This window comes from Chiloscyllium plagiosum, unplaced genomic scaffold (assembly GCF_037043375.1).
Source record: "Chiloscyllium plagiosum isolate Xiang-an unplaced genomic scaffold, Cpla_swu_hap1 HiC_scaffold_6, whole genome shotgun sequence".
In the NCBI taxonomy this organism is placed as follows: domain Eukaryota; kingdom Metazoa; phylum Chordata; class Chondrichthyes; order Orectolobiformes; family Hemiscylliidae; genus Chiloscyllium; species Chiloscyllium plagiosum.
The window spans coordinates 69,492,177-69,507,345 of NW_028270144.1; the positions used below are offsets into that span (position 1 = coordinate 69,492,177).

At 40.7% G+C, this 15,169-nt stretch overlaps 1 protein-coding gene across 2 annotated transcripts in view; it reads left to right on the forward strand.

Annotated features, from left to right (window-relative positions):
- Nucleotides 1-485: 485 nt before the first annotated feature.
- nars2 (asparaginyl-tRNA synthetase 2, mitochondrial) overlaps nucleotides 486-15,169 on the forward strand; it is an 88,430-nt gene continuing 73,746 nt past the window's right edge. Inside the window, exons 1-2 of one of the 2 annotated variants that reach the window (XM_043691665.2) lie at nucleotides 486-714; nucleotides 13,131-13,240. In XM_043691665.2, coding sequence (XP_043547600.1) covers nucleotides 544-714; nucleotides 13,131-13,240 — 281 coding nt within the window. In that variant the 5' untranslated portion in view covers nucleotides 486-543. The remainder of the gene's footprint in view (nucleotides 715-13,130; nucleotides 13,241-15,169) is intronic. The other variant, XM_043691667.2, reaches the window with a different exon arrangement.

A 15,169-nucleotide genomic window follows, 5' to 3' on the forward strand; every position in this document is an offset into this window, starting at 1 on the left:
ATACAAGGAAGAACATTCTAATGAACTGGATCTCAGAAAAAAAAAACCCAGGTCTTATGGGGTGGAGTAGACTGGTGATGGAGCACATACCCCAAGATTATCTCACAAATGTGGTGCGCCAGAAAACAGAATCATTCTACATGATGTGGCGGCCCTTTTTAAATTACATAGACCCGGACTTGTTGGCATTACTGACCAGGGTCTTTATATACCAGTAGAAGCCGGATTTGGCAGTCTGGGGGCACTGCTCCTTCATCAGGTGGTTGTGGTGTATACCACCTGAAGAAGGAGCAGCGCTCGGAAAGCTATTAAGATCGACAGTCTCACGTTGCAGCTTCTCAAGAGACGTCCGAATACGCGCATGCGCTGCAACTCCACCTAGCGGTGCACGCGCAACGAGTCCAGTGTATGCGCATGCGCTGGAACTCCGCCTGGCGGAGCGCGCGCAGCGAGAGTCCAGTGTATCCGCATGCGCGGCTGCTTCGCCCGGCAATGCATGTGCTGGGAGGTCGTGTGCGCGCGCATTGTTGAGTAGTTGCTGTAATGTGGACGAGCAAGGGCCGCTTGTTGGGATTGCCTTTAACTTGGTGTCCCTCTACCCTCCGGGGGAAAGGGGGCGACGGGCTATTTAAAGGCCTTAGCAATAAGTCCGGACTGAAGGTGATTGAGGCGCTTTTGGAAACGGCGGCCAAAGGGCAGGAGGTCCGGGTCCAGGTAACCATCGCCTCCATTGTAAATAGAGAGACTGTGTGCCTCCTGATTTCACTGCGTTCAGCAATGTTGTTTTCCAGCGTTAGAGTGGTTGACGGAGAGTAACAGTAGATAAGACTAGAGACATTATACAATAGCTCAGAATCAACTGAAAAGGGAAAATCAGGCATCATCTCCAAAAGGAAGGGGATTGACCTGAAACTGAAAGGGGACATTGAGGGAAAGGAGCAAATTACTGCAGATGCTGGAATCTGTACTGAAAACAACAAATGCTGGAGATCACAGCGGAGCAGATAGCATCCATGGAAAAAGAGCGATCTAAAAGAGTCTTCATCAGGAATTCAGAACACAAGGATTGGGACGAGGGAGCACAGACTAAAAGTTTTGAAGAAATGGCAAAGAGAAGGAATTAAAGTTAAATCTGTTAGGATTTAGAGAAGCAGGAAAAGTGCATCACTGGTGGAGTGAACAAAGTCAGAAGTCACACGACACCAGGTTAGAGTCCAACAAGTTTATTTGAAATCACAGGCTTTCAAAGTGCTGCTCCTTCATCGGGGGAAGTGCACAGGCCCAGAGTTTATACATGTAGAGATAATTGCAGTATAATTCCAGGTAATTAAGAGTGTCAAAAGATAGTACAAATGGTGTGAGTGGAGTGTTGACAGGCTGAATAACAAATCTTTGCAGATGATCAAAAGTGTCAAATGGTGTGAGTAAAGTGTGAACAGCTGAATAGCAAATGAAGGGATATCCAATTAATTAAAAGCTGTCGACACTCCACTCACACCATTTTGTTTTATCATTTGACACTTTTAATTACCTGAAATTATCTTGCAATTATTTCTGTGTCTATAAATTTTGTGCATGTGCACTTCCCTCCACTTCACCTGGCGAAGGAGCAGCACATGGAAAGCTTGTGATTTAAATAAACCTGTTCGACTATAACCTAGTGTTGTGTGACTTCTGACTTTGTTGACCCCAATTTAACACTGTCACCTCCACCTCAGTAGTGGAATGAGTGAAGGTTGAAGATGGTAGATGCAGCACCAGTCAAGTAGGCTATTTTGTTTGCATTGTGTTGAACTTCTGGGTATTGAGTTGCATCCATCCAAGTGAGTGAAGAGTATTCCATCATAGTCCTGACTTAGGCCTTGCAGATGGTGAACAGGTTTTGAATCAGAATTGAGATACTCTGATTTGCTAAAATCTGATCTGTTGTAGCCACAATATTTTCATGGCTTGTCTGATACATTTTCTTATTACTGGAGCCCCTGTGATTTTCATAGGAGGATTCAGTGATTATAATGCCACAGAATGTCATGGTGACTTGGTTAATTTCTCTTCAGATGGCCATTGCCCTGTACTTGTGTGGTGTGAATGTTACCAATCTCACTGCATATGGACATGGATTGTTTCAGTTTCTGAGAAGTCAGGAATGGTACTGAATATTATACCATCATTAACAACATCCCAACCTCTGACCTTATGAGGAATGTATTGACGAAGCAGCTGAAGGTGTTTAGGTGTGGGTTACTATCCTAAGGAATGGGGGGATGTTATGACGCAATGTTATTTTGTCTATCTTTGAGCCAGAAGACCTGTATTCAAAGCCCAGCTGCTCCAGAGGTGTGTCATAACATCTGAACAGGCTGATTACAAAATATGTATTCTAAGGAACCCTGGGATTGTGACAATTGACTGCCAGCATATACTACTGACTTCCTTTGTGCTAGCTATGATTCCAATCAGCAGATACATTTCCCTCCAATTTCCATTCATTCTAGTTTTGCAAGGGTTCCTTGATGCTGGATTTGGTCACGTTGCCTTGATGTTGAGGGCAATGAACAGCCCATCATTTCTGTCATCAGCTGTTTTATCCATGGATGCACTAAAGTGGGAATGAGTTTAGGAGATGATTAGTTCAAGCAAACCCAAACTGACGATCAGTGAGCAGGATATTGTGATAAGTGCTACTTGATAGCATTGTCACTGATACGTCCTGTCACGTCACTGATAAAGACTAGACTTCTGAGTTGTTATTTTGGCCAGATTGGGTTTGTCCAGGTTTTCATGCTCAGGCCAAAGCTGGACAATTTTAAGTGTTACCCAGTAGATGCTAGTATTGTTGCTGTACTGGAACAACATTGCTAAGGGAACAGCTAGTTCAGGGTCATAAGTCTTCAGGACCCTTGCTTGGAATGTTGTTAGGACCTACATCTTTGATTTATCTGGTGACTTCAGCCACTTTTCGATCTCACATGGAGTGGATGAAATTGGTTGAAGATTGGCATCTGTGAAAGTGGGACCTCGGGATTGGGCCAAGGTGGAGACCATATACTTTCCACTTCTGCATGAAAATGCTTGCGCATACAAATAATTATATTTTAGATATTTTTAATCAACCTGTTCAGGAATGTTATGACACCACTCAGGAGCAGGTGGAACCTGAATTTGGGCCTTCTGGCTCGGAGGTAGCGGCACCACCAGCAAACCACAAGAGCCCTTAAAGTGTTGTCCTTTATACTAATGTGCTGACTCCACCATCATTAAGGACGTCTTAATGGCAACTGCCTCTTGTTTGTTATTTTGGAGAGAGAGTGCATGATTCCCTGGGGCTTTGGGACCAATTCGGGGGGGGAGGTGGCACCAATATAAGCTGGACAGGTTGCAACTGGGCAGGACTGCAACTAGGGGATGTATTTGCAAATAAGGTCGGAGGAAGTTTAAAATGGCAGAGGACGGGAACCCGCACAAAAGACTGAGAAATAAAGGCAAAACAATTGACAGAATGGAAAATAATAAATGTGATAGGCAGAAAATTCAAGGGTTAAAATTGAGCATGGCCATAGTGAATGGTGGCTAAGAATGCTGAAAAAGATGTGCCTTAAGGCCTTGTGCCTTAATGCATGGAGTATCAATAAAATGTATGAATTAATCATGAAAATAGATCTAAACGAGTACAATATAGTGGGAATTAAAGGCCTGGCTGCAGAATGACCGGGAAGAGGAACTGAATATCCACGGGTTTTCAGTTTTTAGAAAGTACCGACAAAAAGGAAAAGGAGGTAGGATAGTAGTGCTGATCAAAAAGGAAATTGATATTATTGTGAGGAAGGATATTCCCTCTTGTGAAGTAGAATCTGTATGGATTGAATGTAAAAACCCCAAAGGGCAGAAAACAATAGAAGTGGTTGGGTATATAGACCCCAAACATGAGAGGCATTGAAGAGGACATTAGTAAATGCATGTAATTTAAGGACAGCTGTAATTATTGGCTACTTCAATCTGCATATAGATCAAATCAGCAAAACAGTAAAGGAGGAGTTCTGAGAATGTTCATTGAATAGTTTTATGGATCAATATGTTGAAGAATCAAAACAAAAGGCCATTCTTGACTGGGTATTGTGCAATGAGGAAGGAACCATTGACAATCTAGTTGTGCATAGGCACTTGGGGAAAAGTAACCACAACAGGCTTCTTTATTAAGATGCAGAGTGATTTTGTTGTCCAAGAGTACAGTCCTGAACTTACCGGTAAATGGTATGATGTATGAGCTAACAGTGATAAATTGAGGATAATTATTTAAAGGAATGATGCAAGATAGGTAATGGCAAACATTCAAAGAGTACATGGACGAACAGCAAAAGTTGTTCATTCCAGTCTGGCATAAAAATGTAGACAGGCCATGGCTAACAAGGGAAATTGAGCATAGTATTAAATCCAAGGAAGAGGCATACAAATTGGCTGAAAAAGCAAGATTGGGAGCACTTTAGGTTCCAGTAAAGTGTGACCAAGCTGATTAAGATGAGGAAAATAGAGCTTGGTGATAAGCTTGCAGGGAACACGAACAATGATAGTAAAAGTTGTGATAGGTATCTGAACAGAAAATAGTAAAGATAAATGTAGGTCCCTTACAGTCAGAAACAGGAAACAAAAATGGCAGATTAATTAAACACATACATTAGTTCTGTTTTCACAAAGGACGACATAGATAATGTCCCCACAATAGAGGGGGAAACTGGGTCTAGTGGGAAGGAAGAATTTGCTGGAAATTGGTGTTAATAAGGTATTAGGTGAACTAATCCGATTAAAGGCTGATAAATCCCCAGGGCCAGATAAGCTTCACCTTGGGGTACTTAAGGAAATAGCCCTAGAAATGGCAAATGTAGTAGTGGTCCTCTTCCAAAATTCTATAGACTCCGGAACAGTTCCTATGGATGGGAGGGTAGCTAATATGACCCCACTATTTAAGAAGAAATAGAACATAGAAGAATACAGCGCAGTACAGGCCCTTCGGCCCTCGATGTTGCGCCGATCCAAGCCCACCTAACCTACACTAGCCCACGATCCTCCATATGCCTATCCAATGCCCGCTTAAATGCCCATAATGAGGGAGAGTCCACCACTGCTACTGGCAGGGCATTCCATGAACTCACGACTCGCTGAGTAAAGAACCTACCCCTAACATCTGTCCTATACCTACCCCCCCTTAATTTAAAGCTGTGCCCCTTTGTAATAGCTGACTCCATACGTGGAAAAAGATTCTCACTGTCGACCCTATGTAAACCCCTAATCATCTTGTACACCTCTATCAAGTCACCCCTAAACCTTCTTTTCTCCAATGAAAACAACCCCAAGTGCCTCAGCCTTTCCTCATACGATCTTCCTACCATACCAGGCAACATCCTGGTAAACCTTCTCTGCACCCGTTCCAGTGCCTCCACATCCTTCCTATAGTATGGCGACCAAAACTGCACACAACACTCCAGATGTGGCCGCACCAGAGTCTTATACAACTGCAACATGACCTCAGGACTCCGGAACTCAATTCCTCTACCAATAAAAGCCAGTATGCCATATGCCTTCTTCACCGCACTATGTAAAGAGAAATCAGCATATGATAGACTGGATAGCTTGATATCAGTGGCGAAAAATGCTAGAGTCTATTCCTAAAGATGTAATAGCAGAGCACTTGGAAGATTGTGGCAGGATTGGATGGAGTCAGCATAGATTCATGCTTAACAAATCTGCTGAACTGTTTTTGTGAAAGTAACTAGTAGAGTGATTAAGGGGGAGCAAGTGGATGATGATTAATTTAGATTTTCAGAAGGTTTTCAATAAGTCTACATCAGAGATTAGCATGTCAAATTAAAGTGTCTGATATCCCAGCTATTCCCAAGATATATTAATGAGTTTGATGAGGAAACTACCTGTCATCTCCAGGTTTACTAATGACAAAGCTGGGTGGGAAGGTATGCTGTGAAGAGGATGCAGAAAAACTTCAATGCAATTTGGACAAGTTAAGTAAGCAGATACATGATAAATGCAGTGTAATGTGGGTAACTGAGGTTTTCCAGTTTCGTTGCAAAGACAGGCAGGCAGACAGATAATTATCTCAATAATGATAAATTGGGGAAAGAAATGGTGCAATGAGATGTGGGTGTCCTCATACACCACTTGCTGAAAGTAAGCACGTAGATGCAGCAGGCACTCAAGAAGGCAAATGGTATGTTGGCTGTCATAGCAAGATGAATCAAGTGCAGGAACTAGAATATCTTGCTGCAAATTATACAAAGCCTTGGTGAGACCACACCTGAAATATTGTGTACAGTATTTGCCTCCTTATCTGAGGAAGATGTTCTGGTGATGGAGGGACTGTAATGAAGAATTGACAGACTGATTCCTGGGATGGTAGAACTGTCATATGAAGAGAGACTGAATCAGTTAGGTATGTATTCACTGGAGTTTAGAAGAACAAATTCTAGCTGGATTAGATAGGAAGGATGTTTCTTATTACCAAAGATTCCAGAGCCAAGGGTCACAGCTTCAAAATACATGACAAGCCATTTAGGACTGATGGGAAAATCCTTCCCTCAGAGAGAGTGACAAGCTTTTGTAATTTTCTACCACGTAAAGCGGTTGAGACCAAATCTTTGATTGTTTTCAATGAGTTAGATATAGTTCTTAGGACTAAAGGGTACGGGGAGAAAGTGGGAACAGGTTAATGATCAGCTGTGATCATATTGAATGGTGGAGTAGCCTTAGAGGTCTGAACGGCTAACTCCTGATCATATTTTCTAATTTGCTAATAACTATATAGTACCAGAAAGTAAAATCTGCTAATCCCTAAAAACCTTTGCCAATACCTGAGGGAGAAAGAATGTTAAGATTTGACTGTTTAATTTGCATCCGAGGCACTGTTACTTTGAAATACTAAACCAAGACCTTCATGTTACCTTTTAGGTAAAGGATTCCATGACGTTCTCTTTAAAGAAGGGGCTTGCCCATAGGTTGTTATAACCAAGAGTGAGTGAGAAAGAGCAGTTGAAGTAGAAATAGAGCAGAGAGGATGTTTCAGAGTGGAAGTTCAGAGACCATGTGTAGAAGGAATGCATTGTGACATTGGAGGGAAAAAGGCAGTTGATCACTTGTTCGAGATTTCTTTTATAACTTAACGGAATTTCAGTTGGGACAAGTAGTAAATTAATTGAAATAATATAAGCTCAAGTCGAACTAGAGGCATTAATTAAGTTCACTTAAGCAGGTAATTAATAAAGTAAAATGGAATTAAGAAGGCTAGAAAGTGATGCAGTATAGCTGCAGTCTGAGGGGTTGGAGAGCAGACAGACTTGTAGCACAGTGACAGTGTCCCTATCTCTGTACCAGGAGGTCTAGGCTCAAGTTCTACCCTGCTCCAGAGGTGTGTAATAACATCTCTGAACAGGTTGATTAAAATATCTGTGAGTGAGCTGGTAAACGCCAGTGTGATCCAAAGCAAATATGACTGCAGTCCAATGAACTTCACCTCTGAGAGAATGAATGGAGTCTGAGCTTTAGACACTATCAGGTTTGTGAATGTTACTTGGACATTTTCTTCAGAAGGCAGTCACAATCCTTATGTTAGTCTTCTGTTTTTTGTCTACAGTCGGGGAAAGGAATGTATAATTGAGTAAGGCAGGGATACACATCAATAATGTAAGAATGACTGCGCTGCAGCCTTTGCAATTTTTCTGCAGATTTGAGGTTTTCACCTTTTTATGGATGAGAGCAGGAGTGCAGATCTGGATGCTGAACTGGACTTGGCAGCATGGGATAAGTAAGCAGGAATATAGTATAGTGGTATAGTGCAATCAAGCAGATTGATACAAGAATCTGTAACCAAGAGTGTGAGCCCAAAGTCTCTGTTGCCTTCCTGTTGCTAGGATCTGGGATGTTTGTTCAGTACTGGAGTGGATTTTGTAAAGGATCTTGGTGTCATGGTCCACAAAGATACCAATGATATTGATGTGACTAGGAAAAAGCTCTCTTTGGGAGTTAGAAACAATAAGGGCTAAATGAAAAAGCAGAACCTCAAAGATAACACTCTGGGCCACAAAAAAATTGTTCTAGGGTAATTAAGGCAAGGGAGTTAAATGCATAGCTTAAAGATTGATGTGGATTTTAAATTTCATCTGTTTTTCTGATCAACCTATATTCAGGGATGTTATTATACACCTCTGGAGCAGGTGGGACTTGAACCCAGGCCTCTGTATTATTGGGATGATATTCGCCTGCTTCATGATGGGACCAGTGTCAAAAACCCCTCTCAGTCCAGGGGTAGGGATAGTATCAGTGTGCCTCAAGAGAACCCTTTCAAAGATTGACATGGAAGAAATATGTTTTCATTCATGGCAACTGTGACTAATACTGGAGAAAGTAGGAGCTGTATTACTGGGGTGATATTCACCTGCTTCATGATGGGACCAGTGTCAAAAATAGAAATTATAATTGCTGAAAAAAAACTCAGCAGGTCTGGCAGCATCTGTGAAGAGAAATCAGAGTCTGATGACCCTTCCTCAGAACCCCAGTTTCTGATGAGTCATATAATCAGGGCAGTAGAGGTGGGGGGGGGTCTTTAAACTAAATAGTGTTGGGAAGGAATCATTTGAGAGAAGATGTGTTAAATTGAAGGAAAAGACAAGGAAACATAGCAAGATAATGATATGGATAATGACAATCAGAGCATGGTAGGAAGGGTCAGTGTACAGATTTGAGAGTGCACCAGAAGATTCGGTCAAAGTCTGCTAAAATAGTAAAAAGATTGAAGTTGAAGCTCTGTCTATTTGCACATAGCACCTGTTACAAAAAAAAGAATCAGTTTGAGTAGAGATAAGTAACAAAGGTAAGAAGTCATTATGCGAGTAGTTTATAGGTTGCCTAACAACAGTAAAAGTACATTAACATAGATGTGCAGAGCATAAGAACAGGAATAGGCAATTCAGCCCCTGGAGCCAGTTCTACTGTTCATTGAGATCATGGCTGATCTGTGGCTTAACTTCATGTATCTGCCTTTGGCCCATATCTGTTGATGCTTTTGCTTAGTTTAAAAAAAAACCTCCCTTTGATTTTAAGATTAACAACTGATCTAGCATCCGCTGCCTTTTGTGGAAGAGTTCTAAACATCTACCATCTTTTGTGATAATGCTTCCTAATATCTCTCTGATGCTTAGACTATGTCCCCCAGGTCTAGAATCCTCAACCATCGGAAACAATTTGTCTTTATCTACTTTGTCTTTTACTGTTAATATCTCGAAGATTTTGATCAGATCACCCATTGACTTAAATTCTAGAGAAAACAGGCCTAAGTTTTATGGTCTCTCCTCACATCATAACTCTAGGAGTCCAGGTATAATTTTTGTAAACTTACATTGTACTTTCTCCAGGCTAATATAACCTTGCTAAAGTGTGGTATCCAGATCTGCTCATGGAGAAAATAAATGGGCATTTGTATGAAAAGTTCAGCAATAATAGTGGGGGATTTTAATCTACATTTAGTTTGGACAGTTCAGATTGACAAAGATATCCTGGAATATGAGCTCATAACTCAGATAGCTTCTTGCAATAGCACATATCCAAACCAACTAGTGGGATATTCTGGACCTGGTAATGTGCAATGAGAGAGAATTTTTAAAAATATTTTCATTTATGAGATGTACATGTTGCAGGCTAGATCAGCAGTTATTTCTCGTCCTTAGTTGACCTTGAAGGTGTTGATGAGCTGATTTTTTTTTTAAACCGTTGCAGTCCATATGCTGTGGGTAGATCCACAGTGCCATCAGGGAGAGTCCCAGGATTTTGACCCAGTGACACTGAAGGACCGGTGATATATTTCCAGCTTAGGATGATGAGTGTCTTGGCAGGAGCTTGGAAGTGGGTTTTTTTTTTATTAGTTTGTGGGATATGGGTGTCACTAGCTGGTCAACATTAATTCCCTGTTCCTTGAGAAGATCGGTGGTGAGCTGTCATCTTGAACCATTGCAGTCCACAGGCTGATGTTCCCATATATCTGCTGCGATTGTGCTTCTAGGTAGAAGTGGTCATGAGTTTGGAAAGTTCTATCTAAGGAGTTTTGATGAATTTCTGCAGTGGCAATGTTCCTTGAAAGTGGAGTCGCAGGTAGGTAGGATAGTGAAGAAGGCATTTGGCATACGTTTCTTTGTTGGTTAGAGCATTGAGTATCGGAATTGGGAGGTCATGTTGCAGCTGTACAGGATATTGGTTAGACCACTTTTGGAATATTGCATGCAATTCTGGTCTGTTTCCTATCGGAAGGATGTTGTGAAACTTGAAAGGGTTCAGAAAAGATTTGCAAGGATGTTGCCAGGGTTGGAGGAAATCGAGCTACAAGGAGAGGTTGAATAGGATGGGGCTGTTTTTTCCTGGAGCGTCGGAGGCTGAGGGGTGACCATGCGGAGATTTATAAAATCACAAGGCGCATGGATAGAATAAATAGACAAGTTTTTTTTTACCTGGGGTTGGGGAGTCCAAAACTAGAGGGCATAGTTTTACGGTTAGAGGGGAAAGACTTAAAAGGGACCTAAGGGGCAACCTTTTCATGCAGTGGGTGGTGTGTGTATGGAATGAGCTGCCAGAGGAAGTGGTGGAGGCTGGTACATTTACAACATTTAAAAGCATCTGGATGGGTATATGAATAGGAAGGATTTAGAGGGATATGGGCCAAGTGCTGACAAATGGGACTCGATTGGTATAGGATATCTGTTGGTGTATAAATGTTTGTTGTACTTACAGTTTTTGATGTTTGAAATGGTGTAGAAATACTGTTTGTTGAGAGTATAAATTCTTCTTAGGATATCGTACAGAAGGGGTCCTTTGCAGTTCTGAGAAATTGTGGCCCTCAATTGAGGCATAGCTAACTGTAAAGAGGTTAGGTAGCGGTGCATGGCTGCGAGTGTGGAGTGGAGGATCCAGAAGGAGAACCGTTGCTGATGGTTTTGAATTTGTAGTCTGTACTGGTTGTCCTGTTCGGATCCGAACTGTACTGGTCTGAAAGTAGTCCGGAGTTCATTGGGATCAGTTGGTTGCGGAGGCAGGCACTGAGGAAGCAAATGTAGCTATGGTAGCGAATCTGTTTCAGGACATGGTTGAAGAGCTTCAGGGCAGAGGAGATGACCTAGGGGGTGCAGTGAGAAACAAACTCAGATCTTCGTAGAGAGATGAGGAGAACTTCTTGAAGGTAGGCATCCTTGCAAGAGGATTCGCAGTAAGGTTAAAATCAACTAGACGAAAGTGAAGACTGCAGATGCTGGAGATTAGAGTCAAGATTAAAGTGGTGCTGGAATTTCCTGCTCCTCAGATGCTGCCTGACCTGCTGTGCTTTTCCAGCAGCACTCTAATCTCCAGAATTTGCAGTCCTCACTTTCGCCTGGGTTAGGATATCTGGTCAGCATGGACGAGTTGGTTGGAAGGGTTTGTTTCCATGCTGTACATCTCTATGACTCTATGCTGGCGGTAAACATTGCTGCTGCTAAGTATTGATGGTGGAGGGAGTGGATGTTTATGAATGTGGTGCAAATCAAATGGTCTGCTTTGCCCTTGTTGGGGTCAAGTCTGAGTTTTTGTTACATTCATTCAGACAAGTAAAGAGTAAATTTGCACACTCCTGACTTGTGCCTTGTAGAGGTAGGAAAGGATTTGTGGAGTTAGTAGGTGACTTACTTGCAGCAGCATTCTTAGCCTATGCCCTGCTGTAGTCACTTGATATGCTATTCCAGTTCAGTTTCTGGTCAATGGAAACCCCCTAGCATGTTGATAAAAGGGGATTCATCAATGTACAGCTATTGAATGAAAACATAAGATAGTAAGATTCTGTTTTGGGGATTATCATCGCAAGGTCGTTGCCTGGTGCAATTGTTATTTGCCACTTCTCAGCCCAAGTCTGGATATAATATCCAGGTCTTACTGCGTTTGATCACTGGTTGCTACATTTCTGAAGGGTCGTGCAAAGTACTTAGTATTGTGTAATCATCACAAGCATCCCCATTTCTAACATAATGAAAAGGAAGTCATTGAAGAAGCTGAAGATGATTAAGCTTAGTGCATTACATTTTCAACACCACACAAAAAGCCCAATTACATACAAGACAAAGTAGGCCATCAGATCAGCAGTGTCAAATTTACTGTCTCAAGCTGGATATAACATCCTTTCGCTTAAACTGAATGCAAAATTGTGGCGCAGTGGTAGTTCTCTGAGCCAGAGGCCTTCTTTCAAGTCCCACTTGCATCAAGTTTCAGCAAGCACCTGGGCCTCTGAACAGATTGATTGGAAAATGTTTACACTGAGGAACTCCTGCAGAGGTGTCCTAGAGCTGAGTTGATGTACCCCCAGCAATCACAACCATCTTATTGTGTGCCAGATCTGAGTCCAGACCGTTTACCCCTGATTCCACATTGTTAATTAATGACCTCTTAAGTCTAGACGTTTTAGGTGGCAGTGATAATGATTGAATTTTGCAATCAGTTTAAGGGAGAAGAGGTTATGTCAGATTTGATGGAGTGAATTTTGACAGTGCTGATCTGGCAGTCTACTTTGTATTGTGTGTTATTGGGCTTTTTGAGTGTTGTTGGAAATGCACTCATTCAGGCATGTGGAGAATATTCCGTCATACCACTAACATGTGCCTTGTAGAGTCAGTATTATAACAGCATTTACTTATGCAAAGCTATCAATGTTGGGAAAATCATAAGAGGTGAATTTGATGCTATGGTTCATGGGATGAAAGGGTGCAAAGATTGGGCCTATATTCATTGGAGTTTAGAATTAAAGGTGTTCTTATTGAACTATGTAATATTCTGAGAGAGCTTGACAAAATCTATGCTGAGAGAAAGTTTTCTCTCTGGGAGAGGGATGGGGTATCTAAAATTAGAGGGTGCAGCTTAAAGATAAGGGGTCTCCCATTTAAAGCAAAATACTGGAAAAGATGAGCATGGATTTGGGAGGCTACAACAATTTTGTAGTCTATATAGTCTGTATACTTTTGGTAGATACGTTGCATAACGTTAAAATCACCATACCAATTTCTTTTTTATTTGCAGCTTTCTTGTAAAAAGTTTTTCAGTCTAACACACATTTTTCCATCAAGGGCTGGGTACGGGCTGTACGTGCACAGAAGGAAATTACATTTTTGAATATTAATGATGGAAGTTCATTACAAAATCTTCAAATAGTTGCACAGCCAGATTTAAATATCAGGTAAGGAAATGAACTTAATCCCCATTGCAATGTGTTAATTTGGTTGTAAAGTTTGATTTTTTTTGTAGAACAACATTATGTTCTTAAGTCTCGTATGTACAGGCTCAATTGTGAATTTTACATATTAGCAGAAAAGGTGATCTTTTGTATTAACAGATTTATAAGATACTAACAATACGTGATACCACTGGTCATCATGTGTATGCAGGTCTCTGCAGACCAAGACAATTCGACATACACTACATTAAAAAGAAATGACGGTCATTTATATGGCATCTTGTTACGTTCTCCAGATTTCCCAAAATAATTCCTCAGCAGTAATTACCTTTTTGAAGTGCTGTTTGCATTGGCCAAGTCTGTGAATGCCAAATACAGTAAATCAATAGTTTTATTGTTAGAATTCAGTTCCACATAGCCATGTTCTTTTGACAGTAACTGAAAGAATTGGATGCTATATGCAGAATGTGCCTTTTAACAGTTAACAATCATTTACTGAAGGAATTGTTTCTGAATAACAATTAAAATTTTGATTTAAGTTTTGAATTTTCTAATTTAATTTGGATGGTTTAGTTCTAATTCATCTGTCAACCCTTTTGAAATAATTGGAAGAAAACGTCTAGTAAAATGCTATCAATTTCAAATGGACTTGTTAATCAATTCTTTGCATCATCGCATAACTATCGAGTCAGTATTGAGAAGGGCTTTTAATTGTTTTACATGTAATTACTTGTTTAAATCTCCTATGCTGTACTGTTTGTAACGGTAGGCACGACCACTGGCAATTGCTGAACATGAAGGCAAAAATAGTGATTTCCCCCAATTTCTTATGGACTGTTATGAATTTAAACTAGTATTCTGTTCTGCTTGGTGAATTGTTTTAAAGGTTGTTTCAGGACAGAACATTGAACAATATAGCACAGGAACAGGCCCTTCAACCCATAATATTGTGCCAAACATGACACCAAATGAAACCAATCCCTTCTGTCTGCCCTTGGTCCATGTCCCTTCATTCCTTGCATATTCATGTGCTTGTGTAAAAGTCCCTTAAATGCCCTTATCATTTCTGCCTCCACCAATGCCCCGGCAGTGCGTTCAAAACTCCTACCACACTCTACAAAAGAAACCTTGTCCCTCACATGTCCTTTGAACCTTCCACCCCCACTTTAATTGCATGCCCCCTTGTATTAGATGCTTTGTTAATGTCCTCTCTCTAGTCCTTCTTTTCTTCTACTTCCAGATAGCACTTAGACATTTACTTCTGTCCATTCCATCTCCTAGCCCAGTTTGCATGGGTACTTGCCTGATTTAATGCTAACAGCTTTGCTTCTTCCTCCCATGTAGGTAATATGAACACGTGAGTTACATTGACATTAAGACTGTAAAATTGTAGAAGAGAGGAAAAATGTATAAAGGAGTAAATACGACATAATAAACTAGTGAGTAATTAGCACAGATAACAGGTTATACTCCTTATCACAATACAGGGACAGCAAACCAAACTAAATTAGCTTTCCTATCCCTAGATATGCAACACAGTAAAATTTAAAACATTAAAGATCTTCAAATCCCTTAATTATTTCTACTTGGTCTTTAATAACAAACTATATTCGATACTAAGATTATAACTTAAAATAGAATTAACAATTTACTATTAATAATGTAAATTCAGCAAAACATGGATAAGCAACAAGGCAATCTACTTAATCTCTATGATCTAAGCCCAATCTTCTTTAACTAGAAGAAGAACTTCTCACCCTGACAGACAGACACATTTAAGTGATAAATTAGAAGGAAAAAAAAGTATTGTAATAAAGATAATTGTAATAAAAATAAAGAATTATGTTATAAAGAAGGGTGGTTGGACCCAAAATGTTAACTCTGCTTTTTCTCCACATGTGCTGTCAGACCTGCTGGGTTTTTTTTTCAGCA